The 26388-nt window shown below is 38.3% G+C and overlaps 1 protein-coding gene across 4 annotated transcripts in view; it reads left to right on the top strand.

The window, feature by feature from the left end:
- BBS9 (Bardet-Biedl syndrome 9) overlaps positions 1-26388 on the top strand; it is a 440246-nt gene that overhangs the window by 18034 nt on the left and 395824 nt on the right. For all 4 annotated transcript variants that reach the window (XM_065939388.1, XM_065939386.1, XM_065939387.1 and 1 more), the window contains exons 2-5: positions 311-433; positions 8553-8703; positions 11825-11889; positions 20217-20330. In XM_065939388.1, the coding sequence (XP_065795460.1) occupies positions 322-433; positions 8553-8703; positions 11825-11889; positions 20217-20330 (442 nt within the window). In that variant the 5' untranslated portion in view covers positions 311-321. The remainder of the gene's footprint in view (positions 1-310; positions 434-8552; positions 8704-11824; positions 11890-20216; positions 20331-26388) is intronic.

The raw sequence follows: 26388 nt of genomic DNA, 5'->3' as shown, positions 1-26388 counted from the left end.
AGAATGTGTTACTTTGTGCAATTGTCTGCTAAATGTCCCAGAGGAGAGAATTGAGGCAACATAAATGTATAATTTCTCAGCTTCATTTTCCAATGGCATGGCAAAATATTTGATTAATGTTTCCACTCATTTGTGGTTTCACATATGTCCACAAAATACCAAAAAGTTAGAGTTAAATACAATATTTTTTCTCAAAGTTGTTTAAGTTTAGTTAACTCCTGTGCTGTAGGAGTTACTCAATTCATAAATCCTGTTGTGACTTGCACTTTGTGAACTGGATTTTGATTATAAATAAATGCTTTCTTTTTAGAGTGAACGAAAATGTCTTTATTTAAAGCCCGGGATTGGTGGTCTACTGTTCTGGGAGATAAAGAAGAATTTGATCAAGGCTGTTTGTGTTTGGCTGATGTTGACAATACTGGAAATGGACAAGGTAAACAACTTATCACCAAGCATCTTGGAACAAAGCATTTTATAGGGATGAAATAAAAATGATTTTTTTTTTTAATGTATACTTTACAGAACTTAGGTGAACTGTCATGATTATGTCCCAGTTTTTTTCTTTTTTTTGAAACAAAGTGACCCAATTTTTAAGATCATTTGCCTTATAAGTAATACTTAGGTAACAGCTGATAAATGTAGTTATTACTTGTGTTTTGTTGTTTGTATTTTTCTGGTCTGTGTTGATTCTATCCTATTTGCTGGAGCTCTCAAAAATATTATAAAGTATCATTTAATTTATTTTTATTTGTTGCAAAATCAGGTATTATAGGGTATAACTGGCAAATATTTTTAGTTTTGAAAATTTTTCTTTTGTAGAAATTATTTGCAAGAAAAATTATTTAAAACTGAATATAAAAGCTGCTTACCAATATGGACAAATTATGTTAATCTCTCTCTTTGTAGAAAACAACTCTTAAATCATTGCTTTCATTTTTATATTTTGATACTAGAAACAGTATTCTATTTTATTCTTAAGTTATTTGCTCCTCCTCCTCTTTATAACATTTTAGGTCTATATTATTGCTATTTGAAATTTATATTTGGTATAAATGATTTATAGCCATGAGCTTTTTTTTTTTTTTTTTTGTAACTCAGATAGTCACTGACCTCTTAAAAAGAAAACTTATAATACTTATTTTTCTGTTCATTATATAAATATTGCCCCTTTACATTTTTGTTTATTTTCTTTCTCTTGCCTATAACGTAAAATAGTAGAATTTGAGTTGTACGGCGAAAGGAGAAGGTGATATAATCAATGAAGAGTGGAGGTCACTAAACTGTTCTGAGCACCTACTACATTGTATCTAAGGAAGATCTGGGCTCTGCCTTCCTACTGATAGGAGATGTGAAGGTCTTCTATTTGGAGGATGTCCTGAGTGATTCTTCAATGATTATCAACCCTGCCTCTTGCCCAAGTGTTTGTTTAAATGTATAATTCCTATATAATTTGGCAGCCACAAAAATACCTGCCAGAGAGAAATAGTTTCATACCCACCTCTGCCCAAACTATTTAAAGCTCAACTTGGTTGTAAACTGTACCTACTGGTTATCTGAATAACATAGTGTTCACTCCTTATTTTTATTAGGGCTTCTCACTGGGGTGCCACTAGTGGGTTACCAGTATGCTGAAATGTTAGGTCCCCCTAATTTGCATCCAGCTATGAGCTGCTTCCTCTGTTTTCCCGAGCATGCTATACAGAAATCATTCTGTCTCTGTGTATTCCATACAGAAAAAAAAACCCACTGATCATTATTTCTCAAAGCCTGGACCTCCTACATCATAATATTCTGAAGTGATTATTGTGTATGAAGATTTTTTGTCCCACATGTACAGGATCCTCAAAGATCATATTCTCTGGAGGGTAGATGGATTGGATGGCGGCTTAGGTATCTACATTTTGACAAGCTCCAAAGTTGAATGGTGGTACACTAAAGTTTTATAGTTATTACTGTTGACCTACATGGAAGTTTAGTGAGAGCAGTTTCAAGCATGTTCTGTTTGAAATAGAAGCGTCTGGTAGGCAGAACTGAAGTAGAGATTTGGGAGTGAGGGGGTCGCACAGAGTCGGACACGACTGAAGTGACTTAGCAGCAGTAGCAGTAGAATGTATGTATTTGAAGTGAATGAGCAGAATGATTGTATTTGAAGCCCTGGGAAGGGTAAAAATGTGCAGAGAGATAAGATGGGACACGGGGGAAGGAACCTTAGGACCATGACCTGGAGAAAATGAACAATCAGGGAGGAGCTGTGGGAAAGGTAGTCAATAATAGATTCTGATCGGGCAGTCAGAGAGGCAGGAGAACCAGCTGGGCTGGCACCTGGAAGGCAAGCTTTAGTGACATAAAGACTGATACGTTTCCACATTGTTTTGCAACTAGTGGTTCATTAGTGTCCTTGGTGAGGGTGGAAGAATGGGCACAGTGGTAACAAAACCTAGATTTGCAGAGAGCAAAGGAATGAGAGGTGGGAAAGACTGAGTGTTTATGGCCCTTTAAAGAAACAGCTGTGAAGGGATAAGGGGGAATGATCATTGGTGACCATGTAGGGTAAAGAGAAATGGGAAAAATGGAACGTGTAACATAGAGGAATGAGATTCATTCTTCTAGGGAAGGGATCTAGAGAAGACAGTAGGAGATGGGATGAGATGCGCAGATGGAAGGGCTATCTTTAAGCTTGTGTGAAAATTTTTTTCTCTGTGACAGAAGGCAAGAAGATAAGAATGGACATAGATAAAGAGAAGTTTGCAGGTTAGGTTGGGAATTGAGACAGTAGTGCCAGTTGACCCCCACGTTCTTAGAAGTGATCAGAGAGTGAAAGAATAGTATTAGTACCTTGAAATTGCTTTGGATGAAGTTGACTTGATTTACAGAAGAAGGATTCCTCAGTCTTGAGATTGAGAGAACATTAAGGATTCCTTCATCCTGAGAGATTCTTAATGGTTCAGCTTAGATTACATGCTAACCTATGGCCTGGAAGGAGTGTTTATTACGAGAATCAGAGTTAAACACATACATAAGGCAGACTAAAAAATAGTTCTCAGATTTATCACTTTTAGCTTCTCAGCATTTATGCCTAACGTGGGGCAACCCTCCCTTGTACAACTGCACGCACGCATATTCTTACCCATCTGCAATGAAGGGTAGCCGTGTGCCCCTACTGCTTCAGAGGCACTTTCAGAGAGCCCTGGCTCTTCAGGACTAGGCTCTCTGGGTGTTATCCCTTTCATTTGTCATTCCAGTATTCATGTTTCAGTATCCTGCTGCCTCTAGAATAATTGGGACATAAAATTTTTATTCACAGTTTAATATATACAATATTAATAGTCAAGGAAAAGTAGAGAAAGAAAAACTTAAAAATAAAGATGAAGGAGCAGGAAAAATTGTATGGCAACTTGAAGAAGTCATGTTGGGAGCTACATCCTTCTGTTTTGCAACTGGTCACCTGTTGCAGGTTAGGTTGGGAACTGAGACAGTAGTACCAGTTGACCCCTACTTTCTTGGAGGTGATCAGAGAGTGAAAGAGTAGTATTAGCACCTTGAAATTGTTTTGTGGTCTAGGTCTTCATTCCTGAGGGACCTACAACACTGGTGCTTGCCTGAAGAGGATTGTAGTAGTTTCATTTATGACTGATCCAGACAGCACAGGGAAGGACCCATGGTGTCCCTGGGTTTCACTCTGATTTCTTTCAGCCCCATTCAGCCCTTAGGAGGAGAAGGCAGTGGCAACCCACTCCAGTACTCTTGCCTGGAAAATCCCATGGACAGAGGAGCCTGGTAGGCTGCAGTCTCTGGGGTCGAAAAGAGTGGGACGCGACTGAGCGGCTTCGCTTTCACTTTTTACTTTCATGCATTGGAGAAGGAAATGGCAGCCTACTCCAGTGTTCTTGCCTGGAGAATCCCAGGGATGGGGGAGCCTGGTGGGCTGCCGTCTATGGGGTTGCACAGAGTTGGACACGACTGAAGCGACTTAGCAGCAGCAGCAGCAGCAGCCCTTATGAGAGGATGTGGCAGTCCTGGGCCCTGTGGATTGGATTGTGGTCATACTTGTAAATGTATACTCTTGCTCCTATCAAATGAAAGCAAACTGTTCCTGTTGGTCTCCATGTATTGTAAAGGAGAAAAGGCATTACTCAGATTGGGATGTATTAGTTGGCTCCAAGAAAAAACAGTTTGTGAATAACAGAATTTAGAGTTGCCCTTTAAGGATGTACTGATCAACCTTAACGCTATTCTTCAGTGCTTCAGTACTAAGTCATTTCAGTTATATCTGACTCTTTGAGACCCTATGGACTGTAGCCTACCAGCTCCCCTGTCCATGGATTCTCCAGGCAAGAATACTGGAGTGGGTTGCCATGCCCTCCTCCAGGGGATCTCCCCAACCCAGGGACCAAACCTGCATCTTTTATGACTCCTGCATTGTCATATGGGTTCTTTACCACTAGGGCCTCCTGGGAAGTCCCTTAACTCTTTCAAACCCATTAATTAGATTTTTTCATCAGCAAATTTGGTTATTAAACCAAAATTCTTTGATAGGAATTATCACATATATACAGTTAAGTTTTTTGGAATCAATTTTTAGGAGACCATCTCAAATCAGGCTTAGAAACGGTATTGATTTTGATTTTCTCCCTGTTGGAGAGATGGAGTTCCACTGGCTTATATTTAGCCCTTTTAATATACCATCCCTTACTGTACACCTTAGGGAACCAAGTGGTTATTCCACAGTTTTCTACAGAAATATATTTCCTTTAAACTCTCAAATACTAGGTGAGAAATCATAGATTGGCTTTGTTTTCCCACTGGGGTGAAATAAATTAGAAAGTTTATTTATCACTGAATCTCCATAATTGGCAACAACAGTATCTTCCTGAGCTTCCAGAATTAGTAGTAATTCAGAGCCAATATTCAATTTTCTCATAAATGTTGGGTATTTACCTTTGTTCAGTACATTTGAATGAATGACTAGTGGTTCTACAGAGAAGAATCTGAGGAAACTTTACATTAGACATGTGTGGTGTTTTAATTGTTGTGTTAGTCACGCAGTTGTATCTGATTCTTTGCGACCTCATGGACTGTAGCTTGCTAGGCTCCTCTGTCCATGGAGAATCCAGGCAAGAATACTGGAGTGGGTTGCCATTCCCTACTCCAGGGGATATTCCTGACTCAGGGATCGAACCTGGATCTCCTGCATTGCAGACAGACTCTGCCACGGCAGTCTGTACACAGCCCTGTCTTTGTTCAGGTGACTCCAAGTCTATAAATTGACTTAAGAACGGGGTTCAAGTGACTCCAAGTCTATAAATTGACTTAAGTGTGGCATTGTTAACTCAATGGACATGGGTTTGAGTGAACTCTGGGAGATAGTGAAGGACAGGGAAGCCTGGCGTATTGCAATCCATGGGGTTGCAGAGAGTCAGACCGACTGAGCGAATGGATAGCAACAATGGGGTCTGGTGCAGTGCCATGACTGTCTGATATGGTGGCTTGAATTAGTCCTCTTTTTCATAGACCTGGAATATATTTGGTTATAGACTTCAAAAAAGGCCTTAATTTGATAAACACATTATAGTACATTGTTAACAATTAAATACTACTCAGTAATAAAAAGAAATGAATCACTGGGGAAATAAAGGCCTTAGTGAGTTGCCTGTTTGTTCCATTCCTGGGGATCCCAGGAATTATAGCTTGAAATCTGTGATAGTCACTGTTACCTGATATCTGGTTCCTATAATAATCCCATTATTTTAATAATTATACATACCCGTTGTAATTCTAGGGGTTAAATTGTCACCATCTGGGCTTGGCCATCCTGACTTCCTCTTACCCTGAGGGTGGGGCGTGTTGAAGGTGAACCCCACTCTTTCTGATCACTGTCTTTACTTCTATGTAAGAAACATGGAGAGACTGTGAACTCATTTGTTCCTGTAATTTAAAACCTCTAGTGTTAATCCTTGAACTAGATTCTTAGGGGTTAAACCCACTGTGAAGTGAGGTAAAAAATTGTTTCCTCAGACTCCCAAAGACCCTTAGTTTTACCCTGAGATGAGAATTTTGGTCAAAACCTATCATTCTCTTGCTTTAAATTATCCAGTGCCCTTAGCAAACGCCGTCTTACATATGGTTTGGCATTGCTCCTTCCTGTTCATTTGGCAGCAGCTGTTCAGTTCACTAGAGTGTTACCTGCAGTGGGCACAGTGTTCCAGATGCTGGGAGGTGTTAACGTGATTAGCTGTTCTGTCACTGTGTACGATGCTGTTTAACTCCATCTAAATTATGAACAGGAGTTTTAATGCCTTGTGCCCGAGCTCACCTCAAGAATGAATTTCTAAATATCCCTGGAGGAATTGGTGTCTGCAGTTTATTCCTTGGTGCTAATTTTGTATATCAGTTGACATTTTCTTTTTTTTTTTGCTACAAGTGACAGGAAACAATTATGGTAAATGCAAATAAAAGAGAGATTGGAATGAGAGTGACATAGCTCCCTTGAATATAGAGAGTTCATTTGGCCAAGCCTTAGTCAGAGTCAGGAGCCAGTATGTCTCGAGAGATTTTGTAGACATCTGAGGCTGCCATCAGATCACCTAGAACCAGATTCTTCTTTTTTTTAATTGAAGTATAGTTGATTTACAATGTTGTGTTAATTTCTGCTGTATGACACTGTGATTCAGTTATATATATATATGTATATGTATATATATACACACACACACATTTCTTCATATTCTTTCCCATTATGGTTATCACAGGATATTGAATATAGTTCTCTTTGCTGTAGAGTAGGACCTTGTTGTTTATCCATTTTGTATATAATCATTTGCATCTGCTAGACCTAAACTCCCAATTCACCCCTTCCCCATCCCTCCTTCCCCTTGGCAACCACAAATCTGTTCTCTATGGGTCTGTTTGTTTTATAAATAAGTTCATTTATGTTGTATTTTAGATTCCATATAAATGATATCATATGGTATTTGTCTTTCTCCATCTGACTTACTTCACTTAGGATGGTAATCTCTAGGTCCATTCATATTGCTGCAAATGGCCTTATTTCATTCTTTTTTATGGCTGAGTAGTATTCCACTGGGCTTCCTAGGTGGCGCTAGTGGTAAAGAACCTGCCAATGTCTCCTGCATTGGCAGGAGACATAAGAGACATGGATTTGATTCCTGGGTCGGGAAGATCCCCTGGAGAAGGGCATGACAACCCACTCCAGTGTTCTTGCCTGGAGAATCACATGGACAGAAGAGCCTGGTGGGCTACAGTCCATAGGGTCGCAAAGAGTCAGACATGACTGAAGCAACTTGGCACTGCACAGCATAGTATTCCACTGTGTATGTTTACCCCATCTTCTTTATCCATTCATCTGTTGGTGGATATTTAGGTTGCTTCCATATCTCGGCTATTGTGAATAGTAGCACCAGATTCTCAATGACATGTGTATCTCTATTCACGATTGAAATTCCTAGGATAGTACCTCTCTCAGAGGATTATTATGAGGATAATGAGTTAGTATTAATATATGTAAGCTACTTAGACCATTGCCTGGCACATAATAAGCTCTCAATAAAAAAGTGTGTAGAACTCCTTCTTTTTAGTATGTAGAAAAAAAGTCAGTGTACTAATCTGGGGATTTCAAACAACCCAAAGTATTAGTTTCCTAGGATTGCCATAACAAAGTACCACACATTGACTGGAATAAAACAACAGAAATTTATTCTGCCACAGTCTGGAGTCTAAAAGTCCAAAATCAAGGTGTTTGCAGGACTATACTATCTCTGAAGCCTCTAGGATCCTTCTTTACCTCTTTCAGTTGCTGACAGTTCCGGGCATTCTTTCGCCTGTGGATTATCACTCAGATCAGTGCCTCTGTGGTCACATGATCATCTTCTTGCTTATCTTTCTATCTTCCTGTGACATTCTCCTCCCCACCGTGTCCTTGTTTTCTCTTCTGAAAAGGATACTAACTGAGTCCTACCACATACCTGATCAAGGGTGACCTCGTCGTAACTTGGGTTCATCTGTAAAGACCTTATTTCCAAATGAAATCAGTTACTGGGGGCTAGGACTTCAATTTATCTTTTTGAGGAACACAGTTCAGCCCATAATACCTATCTTATCATTTCCCCCTTTTGTACCCAAGACTAAATATTGTAAATCAGTGCACTCTGTCTAGTGAGGCCTCGGAATAAGTTTTCATGCAGTGTGTTTCGACAGCCAAAATCAGGTATAGAGTTGACACTCTATGGTGAAATCAGTTTACAACCTGATACCAGTCCTTTGCTAAAAGGGCTCACTTTGTGCTGAATTATGGCTACTGATAACAAATCAAGGCTTAAGAAAAGTGTAGTACGTTAGTATATTTGAATACTGGTTATGTGAAGCTATTTAGTTCACTTTAATTATATATTCTATTGGCAGATTGGTCTTTGTATATGAAACAAAACTGGATTCTTTTAATTTTTAGAGTCTTCTTTTAGACATTAGAAATTCTATTTTCAAAAATTTTTGTGACTAATGTTCTTTCCTATGTCTTTAAAAACACCTCTTTACAGATAAAATAATTGTGGGCAGCTTTACGGGATACCTAAGAATCTTTAATCCTCATCCTGTAAAAACAGGAGATGGAGCTCAAGCTGAGGATTTGCTTCTAGAAGTGGATCTACGAGATCCAATATTGCAAGTGGAAGTAGGAAAGTTTGTTTCGTAAGTACAGTCCACTAATTCTAGTGTTTTGTCTTACTACTTGGAGTATGTCAGTCCCTTATGTGTCATTTTTGTGAATTCTTAAAAAAAAAAGACTATGAATTAAATATCTTTCCTGTATATTGTCATATACTGAACATTGTTTAATATGGAAACCTGTACATTTAAGACAGAAAAATTTAGGGTTTTTTTTTTTTTTTTTTAAGTGTAACAGACCTAAGATGCCTGATATATCAGAAGCTTAAAGGAAAGGAGATAAGCTTTTGGAAAATAATCAAATAAAGAAACAGAAAGTATTCACTTACTTAAAGCAGTGATTTTCTAGGTTATATAAATCTGTTTAAAAAAATTAGACATCATAGTAGCTATGTGATTTGGTGCATAATTTTGAGGCTTTAAAATGTATTGCTTATTTGGGGTACAAAGGTCCTTAGTTTCTTAAAAGAAGTCATCTCAACCCACAAAGGAAGTCTTTGATTCAAAGTACTTTATTTTTAAACCTATTTTAGAAGACCATGTATTATTTTGCATTTAGTGTAATACGTCATTTTTTATTTACTGATGATATTGCTGATTTTATCTTATTTTCATACATGAATTTGCTTAAAATTAAACCTGTATTTCTTAATCATTTATAAAAGTATCTACTGTAAAATTTTATGTAGACAGAGGTGGTCTTGTTTTCCCTTACTTTTTCTTTTTGAGCCCTCTTTGCCTTCTTAAGTCGGGGAGTGCCCTGAGCTCTGGACTTTGGCTCACTCTCAATTGCTCATCATAATTTATTGGCCCCAGGTTGTACTTGTTTAGGGTCCTGACTCCTACTAGAAAAACCTGAATGACTGCTCCTGAGCATTAGTAACTCTTTTCTAGTAATATGTTTCATTCTAATGGGAAGCTGCTTCATAGATGCTCTAGGCTGGGACATGAGATGGGACCTTTATGCCCTGTGACAGATTGGATCAAGAGTTTATTACTGGCATGGGTGGTAAATATCTACTCCATCTAAAAGCAGGTAATGATTAGGTGCCCATTTTGAACCTAGCACATATAAACATGATAGATTTGTAAAATAAGGAGACAAATTCTTATCTCTAAAAGGCATTTTTACCTTTACATGTTTTAAAAAAGTGGAATGCTGTCAGAATCATTCTATATAGTAATATGGTTTTCATCTATGTGATCATTTTTTAGAAGGGAGAAGGTTAACAGTGATGAGTGGATACTGTCCTACTATTAACTGACTAGTACTTTCTCATTAATCTGATCTATAAGATGTGATCTGCATTTAGGAATAAGGTAGCTAGCTAGGGCTCAGAGCTTTCGGTCACACAGTCAGGATTCTGACCCAGGTCTGTCTGACTCTGTTCTTTACTGTCTTTCCATGACATCATGTTCTTTTCCTGTGCATGATGGAAAAGTTGAGTGTTCAGGATACATGTAAAGATTTTTGAAGACAATCTTGATTATGTGATAGTTGTGTATATTTACAGGTATTATCTAATATAATTCTTATTTTATGAATGAGAAACTCACACTCTAAAAGATTAAAAGATCACGGAAATACCAAAGTGCAGAGTCAAGACCCCAGTCCAAGTCTTCAGACTTCAATTATAGTCCTTTTAGTTTAGAACAGAGTCTGTTTCAGAGGTCAGACATCAGAGGCCTACTTGCAGATTAGTTTTAAATTTAAAAGAATTGCCAGTGTTTAAGAATGAGGAATTTTCACATAAAATCACTGCCTTCTGGCTTTTCCTGAAAAAACTGTGGAGATCTGGCCACAAGCCCAGAACTGAGTAGCTACTTGCTGTCTCCTTTAGACTGGCCCTGGTCTCCAGTTGATCACAGCCATTTACTCCCTTTGCTCACTCACATCCTCTGACTTGACTCTTGAAGACTTTGAATTTAGGATTTCTAGACTGTCGGAGAAGGAAATGGCAACCCACTCCAGTGTTCTTGCCTGGAGAATCCCAGGGACGGGCGAGCCTGGTGGGCTGCTGTCCATGGGCTCGCACAGAGTTGGACACGACTGAAGCGACTTAGCAGCAGCAGCAGCAGACTGTGCCACGTCTCTGGAAACCACCTGATAGGGGCTGAGAAGTGTAGTGATGACACTTGAGACCTGTTGGGGAAGAGCAGTTGGCCAGGTGACGATGATCAGGCTCTCTGGCCCCACTCCTCACTCAGGACAGCTGAGATCATTTGTGGTGCTAAGCATGCGCATCATGGTGTGGTCTACATGAGCACCACCTGAAAAGCTCTTAGAGGTGTCAAGTTGAGTCCAGTGCCGTGGAGTTGAGTTGTGTAGTCATCATTACTGCTGTGTCAGCCATTAGAGATTAAAGCTTGCCTGCCTTGCCCCAGTAAATAAAGAATATCTGTAGTTTCTACAGCTCCTTGCATCTTCTTCCAGCTTCCCCCCTGGCGTCCTGCCTACCCTGAGTTCAGTGAACAATGAGATAACAGCGAGACAAGATCAAACCAAAATATTTTCAATACCTTTAGTAAAATTTCAGACCTGGATGTGTGATATATGCCATTTCCCAGTGATGGTTAGCTTTCTCTGGTGCTCTATACTTTACAAGGTGCTTTCACATGATTTTTATTTCATTGAATTGAAACCTCTTATTTTCCAAAAGGGGAAACAGGCTTAGAGCGTGTTAAGTTTCTTGCCCAGGGTCATAGGTTAATTAGCCTGCAAGCCAGGACCAGAGCTTGGGTCACTCTCTCTCTCTTTTTTTTTTTTGGCAATCAGGGATCCAACCTGGGCCCTCCACAGTGCAAGTGTGGCGTCTTAACCACTGGACTGCCAGGGCAGTCCCATGTGGCTTTATTGTGGGAGAGCACTCATTAAGGGGCCTCTGATATGGCTCTTTCTGGGAGACTCCTTTGGCTTTAATCTGAAGGCAGCTCCTTGAGGCAGAGTTCTTGGGCCTCTGGGATTGTCAAACTGACTGTTTTGTTGTTAGATTTATTTTTCGGTTTTGAGTGTTATCCAGTGAATTATTTAGTTCACTCATGATAGGTTGTGATTATAATCTCTTTTTAAAATTATTTTGTCATTTTTTTTTGGGTTACATCTGAAGCTAGTATTTAAACTTTTAAAACTTTCACCGTTTTTCAGAGGTACTGAGATGCTTCATTTGGCTGTGTTGCATTCGAGAAAACTGTGTGTCTACTCTGTCTCAGGTAAGAAACATTTTCTTTTTTAAATGTAGACTTTTTACTAAAATATGGACTTCTTAATATTATGTAAGAATAGTTATATCAACTTGGTTAAAAGTTTTCTTATCTTAGTTAGCGTTTTCCCATTGTTCACTTATTCTTTCAGTTGCAAAGACTATTACGTTTTCATGGTCTGCTATTTCCATACACACTTAAATTTCTATCACTGTAGAGGGTTCCTTGAAATCTCCTTTGTCTGAGGAATTGTGTCCAGGATTGCCTGTGTGATTAAGAGAGGCCAGTTCTGGGTACTTAGGACACTTTAGTCTTAAGAAATGTTCAATAGCAACAACAGAATTCATTAAATGCTGAGTCATGGTGGCTTAAAGTACGTTTCTTTGGTGAACCTCAAGTATTTATTTTTTCTTTATGGTTCCAATTTCTTGGTTTTTGGTTGTCTTCATTTAACCAGACCTCAAGGCATATATTTGAGGCTTACTCAGATTTCATTCCCTGACATGGTCCTGTGGGTACAAGTATGAAAGTTAATTGTAGTCTGGTTTCAGCATTTTGGCCCTTATTGAAAATGTAACTTATGAATTTTGTTTCAGTTATTAGATAAATTTTAGTTCAAGCTGAGAGTTATTTTTATGATGTCAACATCTGAGAATTTTTTCAATGGATACAATAAAGCTAACTATCTATGGACCTATTGCTTATTCAAAAGATACACTCCTTTGGAATTTGCTGTAAATATTAGCTTTTAGGTCTCTATTTCTCACACTCAGTCTCTTGATTTAGGCTTTCTCTGTATTTTGCTTCTAATTGGAGTAATGATTCTTATTTACTATCACGAAGCTGGATATTCTTTTTTGGTTTGAAGATCTGTTAGATTTTGAAGGCAGGCTTGGTGTGTGTTGTGCGGTAGGCATACTTGTTAAATGAATGAATGAACTTATATTTCTAGGTAGTGCTGAGGCAATTGGTAGTGGCTATTTATTATTGTCTGTGTGTTACTTTCTTCTTATTTTCTTTCTCTGTTACCTGTTATCTGTTGTATCAGATACCCAGTAAAGTAATCTTACTGTCATTTTTGAACACTCTCATTGTTTTGTGGTAAAATATGTTGCTCCTCTTATGCTGCTAAAGTGCTGCACTAATATACCAGCAAATTTGGAAAACGCAGCAGTGACCACAGGACTGGAAAAGGTCTGTTTTCATTCCAATCCCAAAGAAAGGTAATGCCAAGGAATGTTCAAACTACTGTACAATTGCACTCATCTCACATGCTAGCAAAGTAATGCTCAAAATTCTCCAAGCCAGGCTTCAACAGTACATGAACCATGAACTTCCAGATGTTCAAGCTGGATTTAGAAAAGGCAGAGGAACCAGAGATCAAATTGCCAATATCCGTTGGATCATTGAAAAAGCAAGAGTTCCAGAAAAACATCTACTTCTGCTTTATTGACTATGCCAAAGCCTTTGACTGTGTGGATCATCACAAACTGTGGAAAATTCTTCAAGAGATGGGAATACCAGACCGCCTGACCTGCCTCCTGAGAAATCTGTATGCAGGTCTAGAAGCAACAGTTAGAATTGGACATGGAAAAACAGACTGGTTCTAAATTGGGAAAGGAGTATGTCAAGGCTGTATATTGTCACCTTTATTTAACTTATATGCAGAGTGCATCATGAGAAATGCTAGGCTGGAGGAAGCACAAGCTAGAATCAAGATTGCCAGGAGAAATATTAATAACCTCAGATACACAGATGACACCACCCTTATGGCAGAAAGTGAAGAAGAACTAAAGAGCCTCTTGATGAAAGTGAAAGAGGAGAGTGAAAAAGCTGACTTAAAACTCAACATTCTGAAAACTAAGATCATGACATCTGGTTCCATCACTTCATGGCAAATAGATGGGGAAACAGCGGAAACATGGCTGACTTTATTTTTTTGGGCTCCAAAATCACTGCAGATGGTGACTGCAGCCATGAAATTAAAAGACGCTTACTCCTCGGAAGAAAAGCTATGACCACCCTAGATAGCATATTAAAAAGCAGAGACATTACTTTGCCCACAAAGGTCCGTCTAGTTGAGGCTATGGTTTTTCCAGTGGTCATGTATGGATGTGAGAGTTGGACTATAAAGAAAGCTGAGTCCTGAAGAACTGATGCTTTGAAACTGTGGTGTTGGAGAAGACTCTTGAGAGTCTCTTGGACTGCAAGGAGATCCAACCAGTCCATCCTAAAGGAGATCAATCCTGAATATTCATTGGAAGGACTGATGCTGAAACTGAAACTCCAGTACTTTGGCCACCTGATGCGAAGAACTGACTCATTGGAAAATACCCTGATGCTGGAAAAGATTGAAGGCGGGAGGAGAAGGGGACGACAGAGGATGAGATGGTTGGATGGTATCACTGACTCTATGGACATGAGTTTGAGTAAGCTCTGGGAGTTGGTGATGTACAGGGAAGCCTGGTGTGCTGCAGTCCATGGGGTCGCAAAGAGTTGGACACAACTGACGGACTGAACTGAACTAATGTTGCTCCTTCTAGTGGTAGGACAGATATTTAGTGTTCCAGAATAAATGGAGAAGGTACGATATAGGCTGGGCTTTCCATGTGGCGCAGTGGTAAAGAATCTGCCAGCCAGTGCAGGAGACTAGGGTTTGACTGGGAAGATCCTCTGGAGGAGGAAATGCCAACCCAGTTCAGTATTCTTGCCTGGAGAATCCCCTGGACAGAGAGGAGCCTGGCGGGCCACAGTCCAGGGGGTGGCAGAGAGTTGGATACGACTGAGCACACATGATAGAGGCTACTTTATTGTAGGAATCTAGCTGTTCCTCTGTTTCCCATCATAAGCCTATTAACTTTGAGCGACATTTTGTTAACAGGTATGGAGAAGGAGAACTTGCCCACAGTTACTCTTGAATACTGCTTAGGGTACTGGTCCTTTCTAGAGGCTCTGTGGGGGCTCAGTAGAGGGACAGATCCTAAAAATTAGAAACGAGGTTAGATTCTTAACCTTCCCTTGGCCCATTTGAATAATGGCTCAGAAAGCCAGAAGTCTCGACTTTACTGGGGTGTATGACATAGACTAAAGATGAAATGTGTGTTTATCAAAAAAGCCTAGTGAAAGAAACTGGCATGTTTGATCACAGCTTTTTAATCGGACATTGGTATCCATAAGGGCTTCCCTGATAGCTCAGTTGATAAAGAATCCTTCTGCAGCGCAGGAGAAACTGGTTTGATTCCTAGGTCGGGAAGATCCACTAGAGAAGGGATAGGCAATCCACTACAGTATTCTTGGGCTTCCTTTTTGGCTCAGCTGGTAAAGAATCCATCTGCAATGTGGGGGACCTGGGTTCCATCCTTGGGTTGGGAAGATCCCCTGGAGAAGGAAAAGGCTACCCACTCTAGTATTGTGGCTTTGAGAATTCCATGGACTGTATATAGTCCCTGGGGTTGAGAAGAGTTGGACATGACTGAACGACTTTCACTTATCCATAAACATATTCCTTCAAATTAGTGTTGAAAATGAAAGTTACTTGTCATGGGAATGGCAATTTTATTGCTCTTTTATTCTTTGTATTCATTTGCAAGCTTCGTATTCTCTGGGGATGTGGAGTTGTCCAAACTGCATTCCCTTACACTCCACCTCATTTCCTTTCTCTGTCTCTCATTTCTTCAGCCTTCTGTGATATTCATAGGCTGATAATTTGTATGTTTTTCCTAGCTTGGTTTAAATTGAGAAGCAGGGAAGTTAATGTTTTTGTTCTCTTGAATATGTTTCTTGAGGTATCAGACCGAACTTTTACCTAGCTTTTACTATAACAGGGGAAGCATAAACACTTTCTAGTTTAAGTGAAATCACTGGTGTCAGCAGATGAACGTGTCAGCTGAACTTAACATCCTTAACCCCAAGTGCCCTCTCCCCAAATGTTTTTTGCTTTCTTTTGTGTGCTTGTTGTTGTTCAGTCACCAAGTTGGTAAAGAATCTGCCTGCAATGCAGGAGACCCGGGTTCGATCCCTGGGTCTGCCCCTCGAGAAGGGAATGGCAACCCACTCCAGTATCCCTGCCTGGAGAATTCCATGGACAGAGGAGCCTGGCGGGCTACAGTCCATGCGGTCACAAAGATTCGGACACTTTCACTTTTGTGTGTGCTATGTGCTCCTAAAAGATATTTGAGACAAACTAGAGGAGAACTCCTGGATACAGCAAACAACTCTTAATAATCAGAGGCTGCTGTGCTGACTTCTTTCTTTGGGGGTGATATATCATTAAATGCTGGTTTAATATAGAGAATCAGCAGGGTCTTGCTGACCTGAACTTAGCCCATCTTATCATACTCTGGTAAAGGAAAGGCATCACATGGCATCTGATTTTTTCCTGATGGGCCTCAGTTTCTGAGTAAATGGTTACAGATGTGTGAGCTTAAGCCTTACTGATTATGTTCTTTTAAATATTCTCTTCTAAAAATTGTGTACTTCCTGAGCATTTGACATATTTATAGAATTTTAACATTTGCCATGAGAGGGCAAAAAGATGTCTCTTTACTTTTGATAGGGTTACATAATCTAATTTGATTATTTAACACAATGAATGAACCTTTTACTTTGTAATGGCTTTTATTAATATTTCATTTAACATTGTTGGATTTCTTAGCAGTTATGTACATAAAATTGGACCAAAACTTGTTTTCAAAGTGACTGTTGATTGTCCAGAGAGGATTTTTTTTTTGTTTAAATTAGCTCTTGTTTAAATAAGTCCAGCAGCAAAAATGTTCTAATATCCATTTACTTTCTAATCGATGAAACTTTATATGAACTTTAGTTATATGTAGACTATTATTATAGATATACATTTATTGTATTCAATCTGTAAATCCAAGGACAAAACTTATGTAAGTAATTTTAATCTTATGTCAGTGATGCTTCTCTAGAAAAAATGATCAGAATTTTCAGATTTTCAGGTACTACCTTTATTTCAAGTTAGTATTGAAGGAAGATAAATTGTTTTGTTCTCCTTAGATGCACTATTATATTTTCAAGTGCAATTACCTGAAATTTAAAAACTTCCGAATGCATTTGGAGCTTTTCCAGTACATAAATCCTAGTGTCATTTCATGCAAGTTTGTTTAAATATTGACTGCTGACCCTTGTGTTCACTGATGTTTTGGCTAGCAAGTATGCGTGATACATTCCTTTCTTGGAGGGGTTCCTCTCATTTTAGGTGCAGAATGAAATTTGGAATTTCTGTAGGGATGAACCAGAAGTTTCTTGGAATGTTTCTCTGGTTTCTTAGAGGCTAGAACTGTCCTTAGATCAAAGCTATGAGTTATGGTTTTAGAGTTTTTGGTTTTTGCTGTTGTGGCTGGTTATGGTAGTGATTACCACCAATTTCTGTGGACTTTACTGACTTTATTACCATTTAGGTTCCAGAAAGCTTTCATCTCCTATCAGGTTTAGCTGGTATATTTGAGTCTTTGTGTTTTTTTTTTATTCCATTGATGTGTGTTCTGTTCTTAGCATTTTCAGGGACATAGATCTGCATAGAAAATGTTCTCCTCCAAGAAATCCTTGCCTGTTAGTTTTTTCTCTTTCAACCCTTCACTTTCCAAGTGAGGAAGAACAGGCCAGGGAGAGAAAGGTGGGGGGGTGGAAATTATGTGTGTGTGTGTGTGTGTGTGTGTGTGTGTGTGTATACATGAAAGTGAAAAAGTTAAAATTCAGCATTAGTCACAGTCCTGTCTGACACTTTGTGATCCCATGGATTGTGGCCCACCAGGCTCCTCTGTCCATGGAATTCTCCAGGCAACAATACCGGAGTGGGTTGCGATTTCCTTCTCCAGGAAATTTTCCCAGCCCAGGGATTGAACCCAGGTCTCCTACATTGCAGGTGGATTCTTTACTGTCTCAGCCATCAGGGAAGTCCTATGTATATTTGTGTGTTTGTGTGTGTGTATATATACACATATGTATGTATAGTTGATTTATAATATTATGTTAATGTCTACTGTACAGCAAAATGATTCATTTATATATATATATATATACACACACATTACTTTTAAATATTTTTTTCCATTATGGTTTATCAGAGGATATTGAATAGAGTTCCCTGTGCTATATAGTAGGATCTTGTTGTTTTTCCATTCTATATGTAATAGTTTGCATTTGCTAACCCTAAACTCCCAGTTTATCCCTCCTCAGGAAATTTTTTTTTTTAAGTTGTCATTGGCTTACCAGGTTCCCTGAAAGGTGTTAAGTGGTGGACAACCAGGTACCAGGGTATATAGTGCTGGCTCAGAAGACCGAATTTGAGCACTGTGTCCTTTATCAACTATGTGATTTGGGGGTAAATTTATTAATTTTTTTTTTAAACTTAAGGTGCCTCAGTTCTAAAATGGAAGTAGAAATACTTCTGTTCTTGCAACCTCAATGAACATTGGCAAATCCTTCTGGACAAAAAAACAAAAACAAAACAAAAACACAAATGCTCACATATAAATCTGTATACACATACATACAGACTGACTTATATATTTAGATTGTTTTAATTATCTAATGTTATTTAGTTTGGAACTATTTCATTTTCTTTGTGATATTTAAAATTTTTTCTTTAACTTTTGCATTTTTGACTGAATGACAAAAATGCTTTTTAGTGGAATATGTTGCATTTAGAATAATTTTTCTTTCCGATACAGTTTCTAATCATAATGTTCTTGCCTGATCACTAGGATATAGCTCTAACTGTATATACTCTAGAAAGCCTGACAACTAGAGAGTAAAATACAGATAAAGAATCTTTTCTAATTTGGCATGAACCTGCAAGTAATTATAGCATATATGATCTATTAAATGCAGGGAAAGTTTTTTTTTTTGAGATTTTTCTTTTTTGTTGTTGTTTAGTCAGTAAGTCGCGTCCAAGTCTTTGCAGCCCTGTGGGCTGCAGAATACCAGGCTTCTCTGTCCTCCACTATCTCCAGGAGTTTGCTCAAATTCATGTCCATTGAATCAGTGATGCTGTCTAATCATCTTATCCTCTGCCACCCCTTTCTCCTTTTGCTTTCAACCTTTCCTAGCATCAGGGTCTTTCCAGTGAGTTCGCTCTTTGCATCAGGTGGCCAAAGTATTGGAACTTCAGCTTCAATGTCAGTCTTTCCAATCAGTATTTGGGGTTGATTTCCTTGGGATAGACTGGTTTGATCTCCTTGCAGTCCAAGGGACTCTCAAGAGTCTTCTCCAGCACCACAGTTTGACAGAATCAGTTCTTCGGTACTCAGTCTTCTTTATGATCCAACTCTCACATCCATACGTGACTACTGGAAAACCATAGCTTTGACTATAGGGACCTTTGTTGGCAAAGTGATGTCTCTGCTTTTTAATACAATGTCTAGGTTTGTCATAGTTTTTCTTCCAGGGAGCAAGCTTCTTTTCATAGTTGCATTCTCTGTCCACAGTGATTTTGGAGCCCAAGAAAATAAAATGTCACTGCTTCCACTTTTTCTCCTTCTATTTGCCATGAAGTGATGAGATCAGATACCTTGATTTTAGTTTTTTGAGTGTTGTTTTAAGCCAACATTTTCACTCTCCTCTTTCACCCTCATCTAGACGTTTTTAGTTCTTCACTTTCTGCCTTTAGAGTGGTATCATCTGCCTATCTGAGGTTGATATTTCTCCCTACAGTCTTGATTCCAGCTTGTGATTCCTCCAGCCTGGCATTTCACATGGTGTACTCTGTATATATGTCAAATAAGCAGAATGACATTATACAGCCTTGTCATATACTCCTTTCCCAATTTTGAACCAGTCAGTTGTAGACTTCAAAGAAAACATTGTCCTAGTTACTTGCTGAGGGATGCTTTAGAACTCGCTAGTAAATTAGAACATAATGTATTAGGGGCTTGAATATTTTGAGAGTTGGCATAGAAAATTGAATTGCTTGATAGTGTGGGGAATTCTTTTCTTAGAGCTTTGAGTCCTGGCTTTTCTGTTTCATTGTTATAAGTGAAGGGAACTTAACCTCATTTATTTCAGAACCGAAATTGGAAGATTTTGTTGTTATTTAAATGATCACACTCTACTCAGACATAATGGAAATAGATAATAAAATATCACCCAGGGTAGTATTTCATCTAATGGTATAATCTAGCTGAGACTTAAATTGTTCTAACTGTGCTGGCATTCTTTGTCATGAGTATGCTAAGTGTTCATGATACATAATGCTTTAGTACTTTGTCATTTTAAATTTCACTGAAATTGAATTACTTGGAATTGGTACAGATGATATTATTATTTTTTAATATAAACAAATACAAAGCAGTTGTTTTATTTTTTCTTTTTAGGAACCTTGGGTAATGTGGAACATGGGAACCAGTATCAGATCAAATTGATGTATGAACATAATCTTCAGAGAACAGCCTGCAATATGACTTATGGATCATTTGGTGGTGTGAAAGGTAATTTGTATTTAATCATGAGCATGCTGTTGTAAGGACCAGAATATTTGGCCATATAAAAATGGAGGATTATGTGGTATGAATCTCAGAGGTAAACATATTTATTGAAACCTTTGTATTAAAATACTTGAACAAAGTAATAAAAAAGAAAACTCTAAACATTGGATATATATGATTTTCATATAGCCTGCCCTTTTATGTGGTCTACAGAAATATTTTTGAAACTGCATTTTCTTTAAATTTGTCTTTTATGCATGAGTTGACTGAAGTTGAGCTTCTCTGTGGTGAACTGTGTGCCTGTCTCTTGCAGTGGAAGAAGGGGTTGATTTCTTCTTTGATGGATGTCCCTGCTCTATTTGGTAGAGTCAGGATGAAGCTGTCGACCCCTTTTCCCCACCTCACCCACCTCCAGGGCCACTGTGCAGGTTGTGTAAATTGTTTTTAAACCAGGGCATAAGGGGCTGGTGGAGACAAATGCAGACCTGATCCTGCTCATCTGGCCATGTGCCCTGGCCTGGAATAAATATCGCTAGAGAAAGGGAGACTTTCCTAAATTTTGCAAAGACATTACCTTTACCAAGTTCTGGCTCAGTGAGGCTGTGTTCCTTCCGCCCTGGGAGTGTTTTTTTCTAATTTGCACAAGGGCTACCACCCTGGTTCCATCCTAGCTTCTTGAGTTACCAGGGCTTGATGCTTGTTTCTCTACACTGTGATTGTTGGTATTGGAGGATTATTTACAATTAAATTTCTCTCATTTCACCATGACAGGGTGATAGAGGAGCTTCTGGTGCTGAAGTGAGGATGGAAAGCCAGGTGGTGACACTTGCCTGTGTGATTTTGTGTATGTGTGTATAGGGGGCACCTGCTGAATATGTAACTAGGGATTTTATAATATAGCTCTCTTTAGGCTCACATTTTTATGAGTTTATTGTTTAACCATGTGTTAATGGGCTTCCTTGGAGGTTCAGATGGTAAAAAATTCGTGTGCAATTCTGCAGACCTGGCTTCGATCCCTGGGTTGGGAAGATCCCCTGGAGAAGGAAACGGTTACTCCAGTTTTCTCCACTCCAGTATTCTGGCCTGGAGAATTCCATGGACAGAGTAGCCTGGTGGGTTGCAAAGGGTTATAAAGAGTCGGACATGACTGAGAGACTTCCACTTTCATTGTGTTAATAAAAAGTAGGTTACATGTGTTAGATTTTTCTTTAGTGACATGAAAAAATATCTTTATTTTGGAAGTATCCTTCATTCATGTGAACTCACTTTGTTTTTTATACAAAAGTAAAGGCAAGAATATTTTGGGTAATGGGCTTCCCTGGTGGCTCAGGTGATAAAAGAATCTGCCTACAATGCAGAAGACCCCGGTTCAATCCCTGGGTTGGGAAGATTCCTACAGAGGGGAATGGCAACCCACTGCAGTATTCTTGCCTGGGTAATCCCATGGATAGAGGGGCCTGACATGCTATAGTCTATGAGGTCACAAAGAGTCAGACACCACTAAGAGACTGACACTTTAATTTTCACACTTTCAGTGTATAAATAAGCGTTTTGTGTAATTAAAGTGATATGAAACAAAACATGTGGCTGTATTGCAGTATTGCTTAACTTGAGTAACAGGAATGTTTGGATTATTTGAAGAATATGGGAGATGTCTAGAGTTAGATGAAGAGAGGCGAGAAAAAGTGAAAATTTGATGAGATGCTAACTTTTGTGAGGCATCCCCTTCCCAACTTCAGCTTTCCACTGTTCTTTAAAAAAATGTCTGATATGATCAGGGGACCAAGTCTCCCTTGATTAATGAACTATTTTCAATGTTCTTTCTGCTATGAAACCCTGCAAAGAAAAATTACTAAATTCTGTACAGCTGGAGTCAAAAAATATTATATGAGGAAAAAGTGCTTTGAGTAAATGAAAGTAAGTTTTTATTTTTTGGTAGCATGAAGACTGCTGCTGCTGCTAAGTTACTTCAGTCGTGTCCGACTCTATGTGACCCCATAGATGGCAGCCCACCAGGCTCCGCCATCCCTGGGATTCTCCAGGCAAGAACACTGGAGTGGGTTGCCATTTCCTTCTCCAATGCATGAAAGTGAAAAGTGAAAGTGAAGTCACTCAGTTGTGTCCGACTCTTTGCAACCCCATGGACTGCAGCCCACCAGGCTTCTCTGTCCATGGGATTTTCCAGGCAAGAGTACTGCAGTGGGGTGCCATTGCCTTCTCCGAGCATGAAGACAATTACTTATTTAATTTTTAAAACTCTGAATTGAAGGATAACTGCTTTACAGTATAGTGTTGATTTCTACCAAACATGAACATGAATCAACCATAGGTTTACCCGTAAGACAACTACTTATCTTTTTAAAAAGACAGTTCTCTGGATCACATGTCAATTGTTATCCTACATTGATTGCACTATACTTTTAGTTTTATTACCAGATCAAGTTAACCAAATTAAAATAAGAAGTTTTAAATAAATTTCTTGCTTCTGTGTGACATTTTTGCTAGATTTAGTAATGCACTTTCAAAGTAATTAGAGTTGTTATTAGTTTTGAAAAAAAATAGTTAAATTTGTACTTACGTACTTCTCTTAGTTCTGAAATTCTGCCTTATATTTTAAAAGTCCCTTTTTAAAAAATAAGAGACAGTTATGACATATCTTACTTTCCTATGGTTAAACAGGATATTTCCCAGTTTGAGAGATATCTTAGTAGCAGAAGTAATTATTCTGCTTCATGAGTTTGGAACACATAAGGTATCTTAAAAAAAGTAATGGAGTGGTAAATCAGTAAAAATGAGCCATTTGGGGTGAGTGGCAGGGGGGATGGGGAGTTACTGCTAATGGCTACAGGGTTTCTCCTTTTGGAATGAGGAAAATGATCTCAGATTAAATTACAGTGATGGCTGCAGAGCTCTACAAATACACTGAAAACTATTGAGTTGTATAATTTTAAGAGGTGGTAAGTAAATTGTATCTTAATTGTGAAACTTAAAAAAAATTATCCGTGGGATAAAACTTGCTGCTAGAGAGGTGATGGTACAGTCCGTATATCCTACTGATGTACAGAACTTGTGGCTTCAGAACTGTGAAATGTTCTTGAATGCTGATAGGTGGTTTATGGGAATGTGTATTGGGAAGTGATCCAAAATGTGAAAATGTCTGATCAAGCTTCTATATAATTAATTATTTCCTTCTTTTTTCTGTCCTTCCTCCCTTCTTTTTATATATAAATGTATTTATTTATAATATAGAAAAATTAGAAGTGATCTAAATGAGTAATAGAGGAGAATGATTAAGTTTTGATTCACAAATTCAATAGGTTATTGTGAAGCTGTGAAGATTAAGTTTGGTTTGCTGTAGTGAACATCTTTGAACATACATCTTTGTCCATGTTTCTGATTATTTCCCGAAGACTTAATGTAGAATTGGAGTTATTGAGTTAAAGGTTAAAAAAATACTTTTTTCTCAAAAAAGCACCCCTGAAAACTATATAAATAAATTGTAAAAAGCATAGAACTTAAGAAGAAGAAAGTAAACGTCACTTTAACAGAAAAGAAAGCCTGTTTTCTGAACCATGTCGCTCGTATGTGTCTAATGTGCACCTTTACAGGAGAGGGTGGGTCAATGTTTTAACCTGAAGACTTCCCTAGACTCGTTCTTTTTCTTTTTTTGATCTAAGTTTAAAAAAGGAAATTGAAAATTCCTGTCTTTTATCTTACTCTGTATTTAAGATGTCTTCTTGTGGAATTATTAAATTAGGTAATTGTGTTAGTAGTCCTCAAGAAAAGAGTTAAGCAAAAAGATAATCTCGCAGCGTTTTAAACCAATGTATTTAAAATGCTGGAAGACAACACGGAGGGAATTTATTTGGTATGTGTAGCAGAATGAACTACCACTAGATGGCAGTCCTCTACCACCTCAGGCTTTAGTTGGCTCTGACTACAAGGTGTGGTAAGAAATCATTAAGGGAGGAATTGTTATCCCAAATAATGCTTTGCCTTCTTCAGGCTGCAAAAGAGCAATGGAGTGGTTCTTAAAAAATTATTATAAATAACATCACAGGATGAAATGAAAAAATGCATTCTAGCTGTGCTCAAATTTTAATTTGCTTCTGAATCATAATGGAATTTTGATGAAATTGTAGGTCTTAACTATGTAAGTCTGAAACTGGACCTCAGAGTTTGAATTTCTAACAGTCTCCCAACCGATGCCAAGTTGCAGAGATCTAGAGGTTTGCTGTCACCCTGCATCTACAAGTACTTATTCCCTGCCAGGCAGTGTCCTAAGTGCTTTACAGGTTGAGTGACTTAAGATATACTTAGTAAATGGTAGAGCAGGGATTCCAACCCAGGCTTTCTGCTTCTAGAAACTTGTGGTTTTAACTAAACTGGGGTATCTAGGCTGTGAGTAATTTTGCCTACTACCTAATTTGGGAAAAATCTTTGCTATCAGAAAGATGTGTATTTGGTTTGACTAAAGTTGGTGCCTAACTTTGATTCTTCATAGATTATGGAAAAACATGTTGGGTAATTTCTGGGTCAGGTATTTGCTTTCTCAATTTCCTTTTTTTGGTTGATGCTTTGGTTTATAAGAAAAGTACCTCTTAAAATTTTTATCAGAGCAGTTACATATGGGGGGGAGGGTAATATATTATTTGAAATTAGCAAAAGAATAATTGAACTTCTCTAGTGGCTCAGACAGTAAATAATCTGCCTGTAATGCAGGAGACTGGAGTTCAGTCCCTGAGTGGGGAAGATCCCCTAGAGAAGGGAATGGCTACCCACTCCAGTATTCTTACCTGGAGAATTCCATCGACAGAGGAGGCTGGCAGGCTACAGTCCATGGGATTGCAAACAGTTGGACATGACTGAACAACTAACACTTTCACTTTTTCAGAGTAATTATTGTTGTTTTCTAACCTTTTTTGTTTTGTTTTGTTTGCTCACTTGTTAAGAAAATCTTTCAAAAATACTCTTTGTACACTTGCAGAAACTCAAAGGAGCATTCACTGATGCAGAAAGTTTTGCTTTTACCTCAAGCTGTGTTGCAGTGTCTGTTAATGAGGAGGAAGTGCAAACGACATAGGAAATCTAGTTTTAACTACTTGAAGAATATTTGCCTAATAGCTTCCATTATTCGAACTACTACCTACCATTCCCGAATATAAATTAGAAGCCTTTCCATATTATACTTTTTAGATGGAAATGATTGAAATGTGCAATATTAGTGGCTATATTTGGCTTATTTTTTCCCCCTAGAGGAGTGTGGAAGATGTGTATGAAGTTAAAATGTTTATAGTTTGATTTTAATCTAAGCTGTTTTTTGAAGAAACTTGTGACTCTGGGTTTTTGTAAAAATGGTTGCTGTTGTTCAGTTGCTCAGTCCTGTCCGACTCTTTGTGACCCAATGGACTGCAGCACGCCAGGCCTCCCTGTCCTTCACCATCTCCTGGAGTTTGCTCAAACTCATGTCCATTGAGTCAGTGATGCCATCCAACCATCCCCTCCTCTTTTGTCTCCTTCTCCTGCCTTCAGTCTTTCCCGGCATCAGGGTCTTTTCTAATGAGTCAGCTCTTTGCATCAGGTGGTCAGAATATTGGAGCTTCAGCTTCAGCATGAAAAGGGAAAAATGGTAATCTTTTCAGGAAACTCAAACAGGTACTCTGTATCAACCTAGAGGGGTGGGATGGGGAGGGAGATGGGAGGGAGATTCAAAAGGGAGAGGATATATGTATACCTATGGTTGATTCAGGTTGAGGTTTGACAGAAAACAGCAAAATTCTGTAAAGCAATTATCCTTCAGTTAAAAATAAATTAATTAAAAAATTTGTTTGATTAAAAAATGATAATCTTTATTTTTTATACTGTTGACAAATTAATGCTTGCAAAATGTAGTGAGTGGCGTAAGCATGAACAATCAAATTATATAGTTTGGAAATCAAATCAATTTTAAAAAGCTAGATTTGAATTGATTTAAAAATATGTTACTAAAATTGGGGTTATTTATTTTGTTTGGTAATTTGAACTCCACTGTTTTTAAAAAAAGGAACAAGTGATATTTCTG

The sequence above is a fragment of the Muntiacus reevesi genome, chromosome 6 (genome assembly GCF_963930625.1).
Source record: "Muntiacus reevesi chromosome 6, mMunRee1.1, whole genome shotgun sequence".
NCBI classification, from domain to species: domain Eukaryota; kingdom Metazoa; phylum Chordata; class Mammalia; order Artiodactyla; family Cervidae; genus Muntiacus; species Muntiacus reevesi.
This window is presented reverse-complemented; position numbering and strand designations above follow the sequence as displayed.